Source organism: Trifolium pratense, linkage group LG1 (genome assembly GCF_020283565.1).
Source record: "Trifolium pratense cultivar HEN17-A07 linkage group LG1, ARS_RC_1.1, whole genome shotgun sequence".
NCBI classification, from domain to species: Eukaryota; Viridiplantae; Streptophyta; class Magnoliopsida; order Fabales; family Fabaceae; genus Trifolium; species Trifolium pratense.
In genome coordinates this window covers 29,336,581-29,355,638 of record NC_060059.1, presented here as the reverse complement: position 1 = coordinate 29,355,638, position 19,058 = coordinate 29,336,581, and the positions used below count along the sequence as shown (strand labels likewise).

Here is a 19,058-nt window from a genome sequence, read left to right as displayed (position 1 = left end):
TTTAATTCATTTTAGAATTGATGTATCTAAACAATAATATAATTTAAATACATAAATTTTACGATGAATTAGAAAATGAAATGTTTATTATATATATATAAGTAATAACATTAAAATGTGTGTGTAAAAAAAAATACTAACATTAAAATGAATAAATAAATGAATGTATTTTTTTTTTACTTAAAATAAATGAATGTACTCATGATTATGAACTTAATTAAGCAACAAATGAAAGGAATGAACTCTCAAAAATTTCTTAATAAGTGTGAAATTATCAAATAAATCGGTCTTTTAATGCACACGACAAGAAACATCGTCAAACTCAAAGAGCTCTTTTTGTTTCATACACATTTTTTACAATATTTTTGTTTTCTTATACATTACACTCCCAAACATTTTCCAAAAATAATAATAATAAATAAACTCAAATGGATAAAAACAATGAGTCTCCGGCACCGGAATCGTCGTTGGCCGTATGTCACCCGGCAGTGGCACCACTCTCATACCTTCTTGGAAAATGGAGAGGAGAAGGCGAAGGAGGCTACCCCACCATCAATTCCTTCTCTTATGGTGAAGAACTTCACTTCTACCATCCACCCAACAAGGTTTTCCTCTCTCTTTCTTCATAATTCTCATCTGGGTCTCTTAAAGTGTTGTTTTTTATTAATGGGTATGTTTTGATTCTTAAATTTGTGTGTTGTGTTTTGATTGTGTGAAATGGGTGTAGCCTGTTATAGGGTACACTCAGAAGACATGGAAACTCAGTTCTGGAGAGCCTATGCATTCTGAGAGTGGATATTGGCGTCCTAAACCTAATGGTACTATTGAAGTTGTCATTGCTCAAAGCAATGGTCTTGTTGAAGTTCAGGTACTTGTTTTCTATTTTTTTTTTTATTTTGTTTTGTTTCAAGGATAAACTGTTTGAATAACTGGCTTCATGTTTTGTGTGTTTATCTACATTCCATATGCTAGAAATGTTGGATTTGAAGGCTAGGTTGATTTAGTTGAATTTATTTCTTACTTGTCAAGCTATGTAACAAGCACATTTTCTACTTGTTACAAATAGTTACATATCAACCAATCGCGGTTGTCACAAGTGGTTATACACCTTCTGCTCACACCTGTTGTGACTTGGGTTCAAGTATGGAATTCCGCAATTGGTAGGTTATACACTAATTGCATTGCAACTTCTTAATACGGTTGGTGGTTCTCCCTGACCTTGTATGGAGTGTCTGTCTCCCTAATCTAAATTTTTCTTTACCAAAATTAAATTAAAATAAGAACTTGTCACAAAAGAGTTCATCCCTTCCTTCATTTGCAAAAGAACATTGAAATTGCTTGAAGTTCTTCTATAATCCTTGATATATAAGTTATGTAATGCATTACTTATATCTTGTTCATGTTTCCATATTAGGATATGTTTTCCAACATCTTGGCTGGGTTTTTTTCATCAAACAAATTTCTGGACTGGTTTTATATTTTTCTATTATTATTGAGTAGTTTTGACATCAAAATCTTGCCTGTTTAATTTTCTAGGCCTAAATGGCATGTTATTACTTTCTGTTTTTCTTTTATGATTTCCTTCGGCAATCGACTGCTTTTTTTTGCTCCTAATATGCCACTGACGTTTTGTGTTATCAAATCCAGAAAGGGACATTTAGCACTGAAGATAATGTGATACAGCTTCAAAGTGAACTGGTGGGGAATGCTTCCAAGGTGATTTTACACGATCTTCTTTCCCAAATGCAACAATATCGATGTCTTATGATGTGTCATGCTTATAATTGTACTGTTCACTTACTAGTAATTGAATTTGAATGGCTTCCTTTAGGTTAATTTCATGCAGGTAGATATGTCCCATTTTGGCCTTGCTTTGCCTAGCTTTTTGTTTGCAGTTTGTGCAATCCAGTTAGATCCAAATTTAGTTAAGACTAGCATCAATCATCAATGTATGTAGTTTTTTATTTTGACACATCAATGTATGTAGTTGTTAAACAAAGAACTAGGCAATAAAGAATACAAGGGTTTGGATTCTGGTGCAGGACAACAAGAGTTCCAGATTGATGATCCAAAATTCACTGCTATAACTTGAAAAACATGGGAATATGATAGGATACTAACTAGGCTTATTAGTCTTGGGCTAGCTGATGAGGTGTTAGCAAGCCCAAATCATGACACGCCTGTGATATGGAGGGTGTATTACAGTATCAGCATAAGAAAAAGAGAGAGGATAGGTGTGAGAATGAAGGGACTGCCTAGCTGGCAGTTTGTTGCCATTCGTTTCTGATGTAGTGAGAGGTGGGAATAATCAAGGGTATGTCAGCATTCTGTTAGAAAAGATTGGACGGAGAACGTATCTTCTCCGTCCTTGGAGCTACGGCTCTGCATGAGCTAGCGTAGAGAGTTCCATTTCTCATTTTCATCTTCCTTATTTTTCTGTGAATTTCCTTCTCCGTTCTATCAGAATATGTGTCAAAGTTTTAGTATGGAATAATAATAACACATGTAATCATGTTACAACAACCAAACCTTATTTCACTAAGTAGGGTCGGCTACATGGATCAAACAACGCCATAATGTTATGTCATATATCATATCTCTATCCAACTCATTAATTTCTGGGTTTTTCTTAATAGTTTCTTATAGTTTTTCTAGGTCTTCATTGATCCCTTGACCACTAATTGCATATAATAATCTATAGTGAAATAATGCCTCATTTTTATAACTTCCTTTCTAGATCTAGCTAGAAAATTTTGATGTGATATTTGTCATGAATATCGAGGCCTAACTCATCCTTACAAACCCGGCTTGTAAAGTGAGGATTGCCTCGTCTTTTATAAAAACTCTTCTCAAGAATCCTATCTATCCGATGTGGGGCTAAATCCCACCGAGTGTTGGCCGCTACACACCCCCTCGCTCTTCAGCCTGAAGCGTGAACGATGTAGGAAGCCCAACAATAGACCCGATAGGCTCTGATACCATGTCATGGATATCGAGGCCTAACTCTTCCTTACAAAACTGGCTTGTAAGGTGAGGATTGCCTCCTCTTTTATAAACTCTTCTCAAGAATCCTATCTATCCGATGTGGGACTAAATCCCACCGAGTGTTGACCGCTAACAATATTAACCTACACTTGGATAGGAGCTCCTATCTATCAGACTTCCTTGTCGTTATTTTGAGATCTTTATTCGAAACAATTTGTTTTGTCTACGCCGCCTACAATAGAAAATCAAAGTAGAAAACACAATGCTAAAAGAAGAAAGTAATGGCCGAAATAGACCAACTTATTTATTCTGTTTGTGTTGTTGAGACAAAATGTTGTATACACTACATACAGGTTACAGGGATCCAAAGATGTTTCCGACTAGTTGAAGGGGATCTTTGTTATGAGGTTGACATGGCTACCAATATAGTTACCCTTCAGCCACACTTGAAAGCAAAACTGAAGAAGCTCTAAACCAAATAGTGGACATGGCTTGAGGCCATCAACTGAAATATATTTATATTTTGTATTACATTGTAACACCTACTTATGTAGACCCTTGTAATTTTCTTTTCTAAAACTGTGTAATTACTTTGGATACAACTTACATTATTGAGGTTATAGAGTCTACAAAATTTTCAATGAAGTGACACTAGTGTGGTATTTTCACCTCATTTATAAGTTGCTGCCAGAATGTATAATCAGGTTGTTGGATAGCTTCAATTTATTGATTGTTGAAGACTTGAAGCTAATAGAGCCATAAGTTCTACTGAGATATTTTAAAAAATAATATAACAAATGAAAATACCGTATCAATAAATAAATACTCCTATTCATTAATTAACTACGAGGGTTTAGTCTAATGAAAAAAAAAGACAAGACTTGGATTAAGGAAGTCCCGAGTTCGAATTCCACTAGTGCTCTTGGAAGAAGATAAATGTAATTATTTTTGTAAATGCTTTAAGAGTCCTAAGATCTTCTATGTCTAAATTTTTAAAGTAAATTTTTAAGTATTTTGAAATTTAGTTGACTACATAAAAAATATGACATTCATGAATGACACCTACTTTTTGTAGCGATATTGTATTTTATATGTAGGACTGAAGTTTGAATGCTAGACCTCCAATTTACCGACCTCAAAGTGATGAATTTCTAGCTTTTATGCTACTTGACTAAAAAAAAAAAAGAATACCAAATTTATTTATATAACTTTAAATTTTTTTAAAATGTGAAGAATTAGATATGCATTTTTAAAATTTTAAAAGATAAAAAGATAAATGTAACAAAAATCTCGACATGAAAATTAAATTGAGAGTTTCTTTCTTTTAAAACTTTTTACAATATTCTAAATATGTCTACAAAATAATTATTTAAAAATAAAAAGCCAAACATGTCACTAGGACAAAAATTAAAATTTGGTAATCATAAAGACAAAGAATAATTTAACCCTGACAAATTTTATTTTTTTTAAAAAGAATACAGTATAAAAATTAATTATATAAAAAAAACAAAATCAAACGGTCCAATGGTAAGCTAAAAAGAATAAAAACTCATTCTTTCTTTCTTTCTTCTTCAAGAAACAAGAAAAGAATGAAAACACGAACAACACACATCGTGGAATTCAATGGTGTTGGGTTTGTCGCACAAGGATTCAAGAAACTGCGATGCTCTCTATATTTGCCGATAATTTCTTCCGTTTGCTACGGTAATTTTTTCAACTTTCTCTCCACATGTTGATTCATTCAGATACCCATTTTCGAAATTCAATCTTCTGCTTCATAAAAACAAAACAAAAGAAACCTTAATTGTTCTTTCTGTTTGAACATTCAATTTTATGCTTGAAAAAAGGTACAAACTTTACCCATTTTTTTTCTCATTCTTGAGAAAAACAAAAGAACCCTAATTCTGCAAAAGGTGTTCTGTTCTGTCCCAAAAGAATCTTAAAAGACAGTTTTTTGTTTGTCACAATAAGCTGAGTTTTACTTGTTATTGGAATTTTCATTCTGGTTTATGATCGATACATGTTGAGAACCTATAAGAATGTGAATCATTGTGTGACGGAATCTTTATTCATTATCTGAAAAAGGGGTGGAGTATATTGCCCTAGTGACCCTAAATTTGACGGTTGGAATCGATGAATATACTTTGTTTTGTAACGGATGGATAATAGCTGCCTCAATTACCATAGAGTAAAATGTTGGATGGATTTAATGACCCTTAGTCCTGAATGTGAAAGGTAGTTGTTGCCTTAATTGCTATTCAAACAATTGTCTCTATCGTGTCCGCTTTTCGATTAAACAAAATTATGAATTTTTATTCGTAATATTGCATGAATGGGTATATACTCTGCTTTGATGACCCTTAGTCCCTAAATTCGATTCTGCAACTGCATGAATGGGTATATATCAGAAGACAGTTTTTTGTTTGTCACAATAAGCCGAGTTTCACTCATTTTTGGAATTTTCATTCTAACATATTTGCCCCATCTGGTTTATAATCGATACATGTTGGGAATGATGGCGGGTTTCCAATTTTAAAGGGTATAAAAACCCTATACGAATGTGAATCATTGTGTGACGGAATCTTTTTCATTATCTAAAAAAGGGGTGGAGTATATTGCCCTAGTGACCCTAAATTTGATCGTCGGAATCGATGAATATACTTTGTTTTGTAAATTTTGTAACGGATGGATTATGGCTGCCTCAATGACCATAGAGTGAAATGTTGGATGGTCTTAATGAACCTAATCCCTCAATGTGAAAGGTAGTTGTTGCCTTAATTGCTACTCGAGCAATTGTCTCTATCGGTGTCCGCTTTTCGATTGAATAATTAAGAATTTTTATTCATAATAATGCATGAATGAATGGGTATATATATTATACTTTGATGACCCTTAGTCCCTTAATTCGATTTTGCTTCATAAAAACAAAACAAAAGAACGTTAATTGAGCAAAGGTGTTCTTTCTGTCCCATGACCCTTTTGTTTGTTACTGTAAATTTTGAAACTTTCATTTCAATATATTTGCATCCCAGAATTAATACTCTCTCTGCTACCACGTACTATCAAGACCATTATTCTTCCTACTTACAAGAATTGTAGTCTGATGTTTTAGTAAACACTGGAAATTATTAGCAGTTGCACAATTGCATTTTCATTTCTGATATTGTAAGCTTATTCTTTTTCTGAGGTTCCTTTTTCTTGGTGGGGGTGTGGGGGGATTCCATAAAATGTGAAGGTTCCTTCATTTGCAGATGATGTGGCTATGGCTCTAGTTGAAGAGGAACTTGGTCAGCCATGGCAAAATGGCCAAAAGAACATTAATTGATCAAAGGTGTTCTTTCTGTTTGAACATTCAATTTTATGCTTGAAAAAAGGTACAAACTTTACCCATTTTATTCTCATTCTTGATCATTCAATCTTCTGCTTGAGAAAAACAAAAGAACCCTAATTCTGCAAAAGGTGTTCTGTTCTGTCCCAAAAGAATCTTAAAAGACAGTTTTTTGTTTGTCACATTAAGCTGAGTTTCACTCGGTTTATAATCGATACTTGTTAGGAACGATGGTGGGTTTCCAATTTTAAAGGGTATAAAAACCCTATAAGAATGTGAATCATTGTGTGACGGAATCTTTATTCATTATCTGAAAAAAGGGTGGAGTATATTGCCCTAGTGACCCTAAATTTGACGGTTGGAATCGATGAATATACTTTGTTTTGTAAATTTTGTAACGGATGGATCATAGATGCCTCAATTAACATAGAGTAAAATGTTGGATGGATTTAATGACCCTTAGTCCCTGAATGTGAAAGGTAGTTGTTGCCTTAATTGCTACTCAAGCAATTGTCTCTATCGGTGTCCGCTTTTCGATTAAAAAATTATGAATTTTTATTCGTAATAATGCATGAACGGGTATATATTCTGCTTTGATGACCCTTAGTCCCTAAATTCGATTCTGCGACTGCAATCAGAAGTGATTTTGCTCGAAAAAGAGGTACAACTTTACCCATTTTTCTCATTCTTGATCATTCAAGAACATTCAATCTTCTGCTTGAGAAAAACAAAACAACCTTAATTCTGCAAAAGGTGTTCTATTTTGTCCCAAAAGAATCTTAAATGTTGGATGGATTTAATGACCCTTAGTCCCTGAATGTGAAAGGTAGTTGTTGCCTTAATTGCTAGCAATTGTTTCTATCGTTGTCCGCTTTTCGATTAAAAAAATTATGAATTTTTATTCATAATAATGCATGAATGGGTATATATTATGCTTTGATGACCCTTAGTCCCTAAGTTCAATTAAATTTTGTTACAGATGGATCATGGATGCCTCAATGACCATAAAGTGAATTGTCGATGGTCTTAATGACCCTAGTCCCTGAATGTGAGAGATAGTTGTTGCCTTAATTGCTACTCAAGCAATTGTCTCTATCGTTGTCCACTTTTCGATTAAAAAAATTATGAATTTTTATTCATAATAATGCATGAATGGGTATATATTCTGCTTTGATGACCCTTAGTCCCTAAGTTCGATTAAATTTTGTTACGGATGGATCATGGATGCCTCAATGACCGTAGAGTGAATTCTTTGTGTTTGATTAGTCTACTATAATAAGAGTTTCAAAGGAATTCTAAGGAACAAAGTACAAAGAAACGAACTCTTTGGAGTATAAACTATTTCTTATAATATCGATCTGGTATGTATGAGTGCATCGCGTCCTATAGGCTTTGCACAAAGATATTGTGAACCCCTTGTTTCATTGAGGGATGGTGACTTTGGAAGCAAGGCTGTGGGGCATGCCAATTTTTTTTTACTTAAAGTTGCTGCTTTATAGACTGTAAGGAGGTTCTCCAATAGTAGATGCCCATGTGTGTGGCAAGGTCTGCAGAGTCTACAAATCCTTGTCCTACCACAATTTAAATGGATTCAGAGGTGGGTTGCCTTCAGGGGTTTGGTCAAAAGCATGCAGGTTTGTGATTATCAATTCAATATGGTTTCAATACATATTTATGTTTATATAGCAGGACATTTCAAAGCAGAAAAATGTTATGTCAGGATAACCATCGGTATTTGTGTACTTCTAGTCAATCTTTGTTATTTGTGTACTTCCAGAAAATGGCTATATCATTGGTATTTGTGTACTTCTAGTCAATCTTTGTTCCAGAAAGTTTTATGTGGGTTACTTCTATGTATCATACATTTTTATTGAATTTGTGACATTCCCTTGACCAGTGAGATTCTTCTTCTTACAGTATTATTTCATATTTGGCTATTATAAGATATACAATATGATATTTCCTAGACCCTTTTCCTGTAAAGGTTAAGTAGTGGAGAACGGAATTGATTAACAAGCTCCCTTACTTTTCTGTCAAGTTGTTTCTGTTTTTTCTCCTTCTACTATCCCAAATTCAGCTCAATACATGAAGCAGATGGTTAATACTCTCTCTGCTACCAGGTACTATCAAGACCATTATTCGTCCTTTCCATTGCAACAATCTTTACTGATGAACTGGAGTGTAGTGATGGAACCTCTGCAGAAATATCTCCGGTGCAGGATAATATGAATATTAGGTATACAATTTGAGGCTTCTTACTAAGGTTTATATGTGCAATTTATCCTTGTTGCGATGTTATTATAAACACTTTACTTTTGAGCTTAGAATGGCATAATTTTCTACGTAAGAACTATGATGAGTATATTAACATTTGCTTATTAAGTTATTATTAACCTCTCAGCCCATAACTTCTACAGGGTTATTTGCTTAATTGAGGATCATTTGACATTAACCTATTGCGGAATTGATAAAGTTGGCTTTGCAAATAACTGATATGCAACAACAAAACCAAACCGTGGACCATCCCACATGTTCCTATGTTTCTAATTATTTTACTCAAATCCCTGTTTCTGAAAATTTGGAGTGATATTAGAGTCAATGGGAAATTATTATCTTTATATTTGGAAGGTTTCTTCCAGGTTCCTATGTTTCTAATTATTTACTCAAATCCCTGTTTCTGGAGAGTAATCTAACTGATTACAGAACCAGTTTAGTTACTTGAGAGTTAAGTCCTGAATTAAACTCTGTAACAAAATTTGATATTCTGTTACTCAACTCACCCACCGATGCAAGTGCTGACTTGGCACATTAAATATAGGCATCATTCTGTAGTTCTGATAATAATCAGTTTAGCAAGTTAGTAGTCTGGTAATCATTGTATACAATAATCCATCCATGAAATTGTGCAAAATCTAAGATATTTTTTTTTTTTTTGAAAACTTGGTAAAATCTAAAATAATTACTGTTTGGACCGCACTAAATCAGTTTCTTTTCTACACCGTCTTCCTGAGAATGAAAACTTAGTGACTTATTTCAAACTTGGTGCAGTTTCCAGGATTTAGAGTCTAGCTGAGTTATGTTGTTTTATATATCATTGGAGAATCAAAATGCCTAAATCTCTCATAATATCTCCTACCTATAATTCGAACATCAATTAAGAATTAAATAACTGTGTAGTCTGATTTATTTGTGGCTTCCATTTTGGAGATTCAGATACTCACGAATTCAATTCTGCAAATGCAATTAGAAGTGATTTTGCAGTATGAACTTAATATCCCTAATGTTTCATAAGTTTTGCCAGGGAATGTGAAAGTTGGAATCGATGAATATACTTTGTCTTATAAATTTTGTAACGGATGGATCATAGATGCCTCAATTACCATAGAGTAAAATGTTGGATGAACTTATTGACCCTAGTCCCTGAATATGAAAGCTAGTTGTTGCTTTAATTGCTACTCAAGCAATTGTCTCTATCGGTGTCCGCTTTTCTATTAAAAAAATTATGAATTTTTATTCATAATAATGCATGAATGGATATATATTCTGTTTTGATGACCCTTAGTCCCTAAATTCAATTCTGCAACTGCAACTAGAAGTAATTTTGCATTATGAACTTAATGACCCTTATTCCTAATGTTGACTGATGCCTTAATGTGAAAGATAGTTGTTACCCCAATGACTATAGAGTAACAGATGGATGCGATACTATGGAGTCGATGAATATACTATGTTTTATAAAAATTTTAACGGATAGATCATAGATGTCTCGATGACTATAAAGTAAAATGTTGGCTGACCTTAATGACCCTTGTCCCTTCATGGAAAATGAATTATGAATTCTCTATTCATAATGGAAAAGTTGGATGGAGGCTTTCAAAGCAAAGCAATTTTAATATGGAATTTTATTCAAAACGTGGTTGGTGTTTATTGTCTTTTTGTGACCCTAATTGTGAAACTGTCACTAGTGGTATGGTATACATGAGATGTCTAACTCAAATTCGATGGATATACTTTGTTCCTTGATTTTTGTAATAGATTGTCTTGGTGGCTCAAAATGTTGGATGATGCCTTAATGTGAAAGCTCGTTGTTGCCTTAAATGCAATTTAAATATAAAATTTCATTCATAATATATGGCATTGATATTATCTATTTTGCTTTAATGACACTAGTCCCTAAATGCAATTTTGCAACTAAAATATGAACTGATTTTGCAAATGCAGAAGGCATTGCGTCCTTGTGTTTGATTAGCCTACTGATAAGGGTTTCAAAGGAATTCTCTAAGGAAGACACGAATCAACTGAAGCAAAGTACAAAGAAACCAACTCTTTGGAGTCTAAACTGTTTCTTATAATATCTATTTGGTATATATGGCATTATGGCCATGAGGTTGTATCTGTTAGTCTTTTTTACTGGAAATCTATTGTGAAATCTGATAAAATTTGGTTGGTGTTGGTATAAGAATCAGATAGCACTATATTTGTGTTGATAATTATAAATGTAAGTCTTGGATTTAGTAACTGAAAAAGGTAGAACCTTACCCATTTTTATCATTCTTGATCATTCAATATAATTCAATCTTCTGCTTGATAAATACAAAACCTTTTATTGGTGAACATAGCGGTGTGCAGGTTCAGCATGCTAATAAGGTGGTTAATTCCCAAGTTTCAACGGTGATTTTGAAACCGAAATCTCATGCAACTGTTAGTGTTGAAACTTGAAAGCTTGTTGGTGTTGATGTGGCTTCATGCACGAACTAGAGCAACTGTCTATCCCAAATTTGAAAATGAGGTATATGATTCCTGTCTTAGTTTTTTTATGTTTTGATTTCATGAGTGGAGGTTATATTGTTGAATTTTGTCATGTATCAATCTTCCTAGTTTATATATTTTTTCTTCATAATAATTGTTTGAATCTCAGCCTTATGGGATATTAGACAATCAAACAAAATGTTTTCAAGAACATTCAAAAGAAACTGAAATGCTCTGTGCCGAGACCCTAAATTTGACCATCAGAATCAATGAATATATTACGTTTTATAAATTTTGTAACAATTTTGTAACGGATGGATCATAGATGCCTCAATGACTATAGAGTAAAATGTTGGATGAACTTAATGACCCTAGTCCCTGAATGTGAAAGTTAGTTGTTGCCTTAATTGCCACTCAAGCAATGTGTCCTCTTAATGACCCTAGTCCCCGAATGCATGAATGGATATCTATTGTTCTTTGTTGACCCTTAGTACCTAAATTCAATTTTGCAGTGATTTGAATTATGATCTTAATGACCCTATTACCTAATGTTTCATAAGTTTTGTAAGGAATGGATGCCTCAATGAGACAATGGCGTCAGAGTAAAATGCATTATGACCCTAATCGTGAATCTATCATTGAGATGAATTTTTTTTCATTATCTATAATGCATTGTGTGGTAAAAATGAGCCTACTAACTCAAAATTCAACAATAAGATGAATATACTTTGTTCCGTGATTTTTGTAAGGGATTTTCTTGATGGTCCAAAAATGCAGGATGATGCCTTAATGTGAAAGCTAGTAGATGAGAAGGAATTCTCAGGTGATGAGCTATTCAAGTTTTTTTATTTTTTTATTTTTATATTTCATTGTGATTGTTTGTATTGGCTTTATAATTTCAAACATGGTTGAATTATTCATTTTAGATTCATATAACAACATATTCTTATATATAGAACTTTGTTCAACAGTAGTACACTATGAAACCAATGTCCCATAGATGATGGAAGCTTTGGTTGCAGGATAGAAACTAGGGAACAATTACAGGTGCTGGGAACTTTCTATTGAATCCCAGCTTTCAAGGTTAATTTGTTAACTGGGCAGGCTTTTTATGTCGGAAGTAAATGTAGGAACAAGTTTTCTTAATATGGTATAATTCTATGATTTGAGCTGCCTTTTCCCCCTATATGTATGGTGTAGAATCAGATATAGCTATAAGTCCGCTTCGAAATGAAGGAAAAGTAGGTGATTCAACCATTTTATATGTTTCTCATTTGGTAAAATGACGGTACTTATGTGTTTTTCTTTATGCAATTAACACTTGCTGTCAATTACCTATGCGTCGTGCAATTTATGATGTTGCCTAACAAGGGGATCTTTTTTATGAGAGACTTGACTGGAATATTGATGCTATGGTTGTAGGATATGAATTCAAATATTGTGTTCTAGAGTGGACTGTTGGGCTGGCCCAAGCCCAGTACCACCTCCTCAACCATACAAGCCTCACATCATTACTTATGAAGGTATGTCTCATTCTAAACCTTTCTGGTTTTCTCTAACTCAAAAGACAAAAAAATATTACTCGAAGGAAGGATAAATTCACTTTTAAATTAGATAAAAGTCTTGAATGATTAATTAACCCGGATATTGGGCCGAGGCCCTTGGTCCAATAAAGTATGAAAGCCCATGATGAGGTAGCCGTTATATTAAAGCACATGCATTCTTCACATGTCTATGTTATGCATCTTCTATCTTACACAATGTATTTGGTTTGGTTGTCTGATTCTTTTTTCTTAAGTAAAGAATGGACACATTGTGGAATTTGTGTTGGGTGATAAATACTATAGTTTCTTGATAAAACCTCAATGAATGTTGGTTGGATCACTCAATCAGCTTTTCACATGTTTGCATTGATTCATGTCGAGACACCCATTTTCTCATTCTTGACTATTCAACAATGTTCAATCTTCTGCATAATAAAAACTAAAGAACCTTAATAATTGAATTGAGCATGTGTTATGTTCCAAGACCCTGCATGGTACCAATATTTTGAAAGATTAACTTTTTCCTTTGCTACGGTGATTTTGGAACTTTCATTCCAATATATTTTCATTTTTGATTAGTCACGACCATTCAATCTTCTGCTAGAAAAAAGGTTTAACCTTGCCCGTTTTTCTCATTCTTGATTACTGAAGAACCTTAATTGAGCAAATTTGCTTTGTCTCAAGACCCAGTCTGGTACCAACATTTTGAAAGATGATTTTTTTTTTCATTTGCTAAAGTAATTTTTGGTTTTCATTCCAACATATTGGTTTGCGGTTGATACCTGTTGTGATACCGATTTTTAATTCTTGATAATTCAAGAACATTCAATCTTTTACTTAAAAAATTAATTGAGGAAATGTACTCTGCCCCCACACCCCCCCCCCACCCCAAAAAAAAAAAAAAACCTTCGATCTTCTGCTTATTGGAATTTTTGTTCCTACATATTTGTCCCGTTTAGTTATAATCAGCATATGCCTATTTCTCATTCTTGATTATTCAAGAACTTTCAATCTTCTGTTTCAAGAAAAAGTTAAACTTCAATTTTGTAAATCAAAATTTAGCTGGGTATACAATCCTATAAGACTATAAATCAGTGAGATGAAATCTTTTTTCATTATCCGAAAAACGGGTGGAGTATATGAGCCTAGTAACCCCAAGTATGATTGTTGGAATTGATGGAAATACTTTGTAAAATGCATCATGAACTCTTTATTCACAATGTGCAAGTTGGATGATGTCCTTCAATGCAATTTTTATATGAACCAATTCTTCCAACGTTTCTATTCTTTGTACAAGTCTTTCAAAAAGGTTGAGACTCTTAAATTGAGGTAAGTAAAAAAAAAAATACTCTCAATATATTCTAATAAATTTTATGTCTTTATATTGTGCGACGTAAGTAATTGATGTTTTAGGATGTACCCATGAAAACATCTCAAGAAACTGAGAAAGACATAAGACTGGGTTTGCCTACAAATTGATACCTGCCGAAAGATATATGTCTTTCTCTAACCACTCACATTGGAAGATAGCTTCTGGTAGGCGGAACCTAGATTTCTGAATCGCATCTTCTATAACACCCCATATTACATTGTTCGGAATATCATAGGTTCATTAGTAATTGGTATTGAGTACATTAAAATTACAAGCCAAAATACTTCGAATTACAACATACTTCTTCAAATAAGCAAATAGTTCATCACACGGTCTAATACAAGAAAGGAAACAAGACTAAATAACATGACGGAAATAGAATAATAGATCTCCGATTCTTCGAAGTCACTACTCCATAGCCTTCTTACCCTTGGATACCTACTTATCTGGAAAAAAAGGAAAGTCGTGGGGTGAGGCTACTAAGTCTCAACGAGTTCCTACTACCTAACTATTGTTGTGAAGCATTAAGAATGTTTTCCTTCAACCATTTAGGGTTACAACAATCCGACTCAATGGATGAAAAGGTAAATCCTATCATCCCTTATCTATGTTTAGTTTTTTTATTTGTCTGTGTCATAAACTAGTAGTACTTAATGAATCTATGGAAGTTTGATTTTTCAGTTAAGCACCAACTTGGAAGATTTGGCAATAAATGGCATGGATGCCTTTAGAATGTTAAATGGTTACTGTCAAGAAAATATCTTCCTATAAACTAGAACTTCTTCGTTTGCAATGCTTTGATGAAACTCCGCCTATTTTTCTGAATGATTTCCATGCAGTATTTTGTAACCTAATAACCCTTACAGTGCGTAATAGTTCTTTTGAAATATTATTCCCCGCTAAAGGATCTACTGGAAACCGCAACAAGAAAATTTCTTTGCAAATAAAACATTTGAGGCTTTACGATTTGGAAAATATCAAGTATATTTTTCATGTAGACTTTCCATCGGATTCGGATCATCCTTTACTACAATGTCTTCAAGACTTATCTATAAGGAATTGTCCAAGTTTGATAAGTTTGGTACCATCTTCGACATCTTTCACAAATTTAACATCTTTGAAAGTGTACAATTGCAAACAACAGGTATGAAGTTGAACAATTGTTCATAGAACAGGTATGAAATGTCATTGTTATGAGTGTTTTTTACTTCCTATTCCTATAATTACCAAAGGCTTTATTTTGACATTAAGCAACATGTTTGGTAGGGACATTGACATTAATCAACATAATTAAACTTTTGGCCTATAAGTATGGTATTTGTGAGATATTGGTCCCAACTTTATTTTGGACCAATTTTGACCCATTATATATTTTCAATTTTTGATTTGGTAGTCCCCCTCCTAGCTAATTAGAGATTTCATTAGGCATTATTATTTATATTATTAATTCAAGTGACACTAATGGCTATTTTACAACTATTTCCGACAATATTTGAACTCGGCACATAAAGTTATATGACTAAGTTAACACATAATCTGTGATTTCATTAGTCATTTTCTTTCATGTGTACGAGCTTATTTTCCAAAAAACGTTGTTGTTGGATATATATCATGATGAACAATAGGAGGTGAACAGTCATGATGCATATAGCATAACGCATTTGCAACATCTTCTTATTCCAATCAAATTCATCAACGTCGTCGTTGTCTCTCAAAATATTCACCCCAAAAATGAGTGCAGTGAATGTCGAACAAAATCCATATAACTTTCGTTACATTCTGAAGTAACTCATCTCAAGTGGTATTTTAATTAAAATAATATTATTGTTGTTACTTTTTTTTTTTAACATGACTTGATAGTATACCATGACCATATTATTTTGAATAAAATATTAATATATGATGTAAAGTAGTGGGTCCAATATGAGTTTTTAGAGTTGTACCATTGAAATAAAAAAAAAGTAATGTGGCTCTAGTGGAATCCATGAAATATTTTGGCTTAAATATCACATTGGTTCTTGTATGTTTTTTTGTTTTAGTCCCTGTATCTTCATATTTTTTAAAAATTTTCTTGAATGTGCAAATCTTGTTAATTTTCGTCTCTCCCATTAAAAAACGATTCAAAATGAAGGGATGAAAATCAACAAAATTTGCACATTCAAAATGCTTAAAAAAAAAAAAAGAAAATACAAGGAATAAAATAAAAAAAAAACGCTTATATACAAGGACCAATACTTAAGCCAAATATCTTTGATGAGTTCACTATTGAGATGTGTTGGACATAAATTTGGTATTTATCAATTAAATATAATTGGTGGGTCCAATATTTATTTTGGAGGTTATATTATCAAAATAAAACTTTCAAAGTTGGTGTCGAGAACTCCCTATGTCGAAGCAGAAAAGCGTTTCGAGAGCTGTAGAAGATGCGTATAGTTTTGGTTTTACCAGAAGGCTATCGAAGGCGCAAAATCGAATCGAGAGACAGTTGGGCCAAGCCCAAAAAAAAGAAACAACGAACGGCCCAAAAGATCTTGGCGCGCGCTGAAGGAATGAAAGATGAAAGTGGAGAACGTGGTCGACGTGGCAAATGGAGGAGCGTCCAGATGATCGAAGAACAGTTACCACTTTGTAGTAGTATTTATAGTAGTTTTTCATTCTGAACAAGGGTCACAAAATTTATACAAACATTCTCTCTAAAAATTCTAAGTACTCAGCGATCGAACGAACGGAATTCAAAGGAGAAATGTATGTTTTGTGAACCATCTTTATTTGTAATTGTTTTTCATTCAATGCAATGCAATTTGTTTTCCAGTAATTTTTTCTAAGTCTGAATCCAGATACTCGCTTGAGAAACTGCTACTTCGAGGCGATTCGAATTAGTTTCTCTTGTATGCTTTAAAATATTTTGATTCCTAAATGTTTGTTTCCTTATTCAAACGAACATTCAAACAGTTTTCTTGAAGCGAATAAACACAAAATTGTCCTGAGATTTACTAGTTGATCTCGCGAGTTTAAATACTTAAACTAGCGGTTGTTTACCAAATTCCAACGTAAACAAATTGGCACGCCCAGTGGGACTGGTTTTGTGTTTGTTAAAGTTGTGTTTATTTTTATATTGTGGAATAAAAAACTTGTTACTTGCATATAACTCATGATAAGTTAGGTTATGGTTAAAACTACTCAGAGATCTAATCCTAGTAAAACTCCAAGTTCTAGTGCGATGAGTAGCGAAGCGAGTTCGAGTGGTGGAGTCGATCCACCTCCACAAAGTGTGGTAACATCTGAGTTAGTGAATGTTCCAATATTCTCCAGTCCAACCATTTCGACTGTGCATGATGTTATTCCAACTTTGCCAATTCCAACTATGGCAATTCCGTCCGTAACTGCTGGTTTTGGACGTTCGAAACCACCGTCAGGTCAGGGTTTTATGTATGGGCCTCCCCCTACACTTGGTTTAGGAATGCCAAGTTTCGAATCTGATAGGTATACTTCGTCAAGGGTAACTCCTACACCCTTAACGACTGCATCTGTGTTGTCTTTGAGACAACAAATGGATGAGAGCAACCATGAAATGGTTAATCTCTTAACACAACAAATGGGTACTGTGTTTAATCCATTAATTCAGAATACCAACGAGAGTTATCAAATGTTGGCATTTCAAATGAGTCGAATTGCAGATTTTTTTGGGACACCCCCACCACCTCCTAGAGTAAATCCCATTACTCCACAAGTAATACTACCTGCAATGTCTTCGACTCCAGTGCAGCAAAGGCCAACCTATGTGGCTACTGAAACAGTTCCTAACCCAACACCTACACCAGTTGTACAAGAGGAAACCTATTATCCTCACGAGGTTAATCAAATGCCTCAATTAGTACATCAAAACCCTCCTGTTATGAACCCAAATCCACAAGTGGTACATCAGAACCCTCCAGTGGTAATGGTTAGGAGGAACCAGGATCCTGACGAGGTAGTGCGAGAGGTACAAAACAATAATTTGCTTGGCCAACACAATTTGGCTAACATGGTCGAAACGATTTTGGCCCAAAACGGCCTAAACACGGGTTGTCGAAGGCCAAACTTTGTCTCTGCCTTCACTGAATATGTGCTGCAAACCGAGTTACCAAGAGGTTGGAAAGTCCCAAAATACACTAAGTTTGCTGGGGACACTAATGAATCAACCGTAGAACATATTGCCAGGTATCTAGCTGAGTCTGGGAATTTGGCGAATAATGAAAATTTGCGAATGAAGTATTTTCCTAATTCGCTTACCAAGAATGCATTCACTTGGTTTACAACTTTGCCTCCCAATTCGATCAATAGTTGGGCCCAATTGGAAAGGATTTTCCACGAGCAATTTTATATGGGCCAAACCAAGATAAGTCTGAAAGAGTTAGCCAGTGTAAAAAGGAAAAACCTAGAGTCAATTGATGACTATTTAAATAGGTTTCGTTTGCTGAAATCCAGGTGCTTTACTCAAGTGCCTGAACACGAGCTAGTGGAAATGGCTGCTGGTGGGTTAGATTATTCAATTCGAAAGAAATTGGATACCCAATACCTTCGAGACATGTCACAGTTGGCTGACAGAGTGAGACAAATCGAAAGGTTAAAAGCTGAAAAAGTTAGAAATTCTAAGTTTCAGAAAAAGAAAGAAATAGGTTTTGTTGATTCCTATGATAATGAAATTGATTATGAAACGAGTGATGAATACTTAGATTTCGACGATAGTGATATTAATGTGGCTGAATTAAAGCCTGGGCCTCCTTACACTTGCAAATTGTTGAGGCCGTCGAATGGAAAAAATCCTATCGAACCAAAAAATGATAAGTTTGTTACAAAGACTTATACTTTCGACATTACTAAATGTGATGAGATTTTTGATTTATTGGTGACTGACGGCCAAATTATTGTGCCAAAAGATATGAAAATACCACCAATAGAACAAAGAAAGAAAAGAGGTTATTGTAAGTTTCATAATTATTTGGGACATAAAACTTATCAATGTGTTGTTTTCAGGGATCTGGTGCAAAAAGCGCTGAATGAAGGAAGGCTGAAGTATGCTGATAAGGCAAAGCCTCCA

General features: G+C 33.9%; 1 protein-coding gene and 1 long non-coding RNA gene across 7 annotated transcripts; both read left to right on the top strand.

Moving 5' to 3' along the window:
* Positions 1-293: 293 nt before the first annotated feature.
* LOC123898018 (peroxynitrite isomerase Rv2717c) lies at positions 294-3,658 on the top strand. The gene is made up of 4 exons (XM_045948898.1): positions 294-605; positions 728-868; positions 1,648-1,716; positions 3,339-3,658. The coding sequence occupies exons 1-4, from the start codon at positions 429-431 to the stop codon at positions 3,456-3,458; spliced, it is 507 nt and encodes a 168-aa protein (XP_045804854.1). The 5' UTR covers positions 294-428; the 3' UTR covers positions 3,459-3,658.
* Positions 3,659-4,533: 875 nt separating this feature from the next.
* LOC123897823 lies at positions 4,534-14,980 on the top strand. Of its 6 annotated transcripts, none has more exons than XR_006805143.1 (5): positions 4,534-4,689; positions 8,434-8,549; positions 10,535-11,102; positions 11,840-11,885; positions 12,485-14,980. It is a non-coding gene; the product is annotated as an uncharacterized LOC123897823 (long non-coding RNA). The 6 variants fall into 6 exon arrangements; XR_006805135.1 differs by having other exon boundaries at positions 4,534-7,947; XR_006805172.1 differs by lacking the exon at positions 4,534-4,689 and adding an exon at positions 5,157-6,359 and having other exon boundaries at positions 11,840-14,980.
* Positions 14,981-19,058: the final 4,078 nt, after the last annotated feature.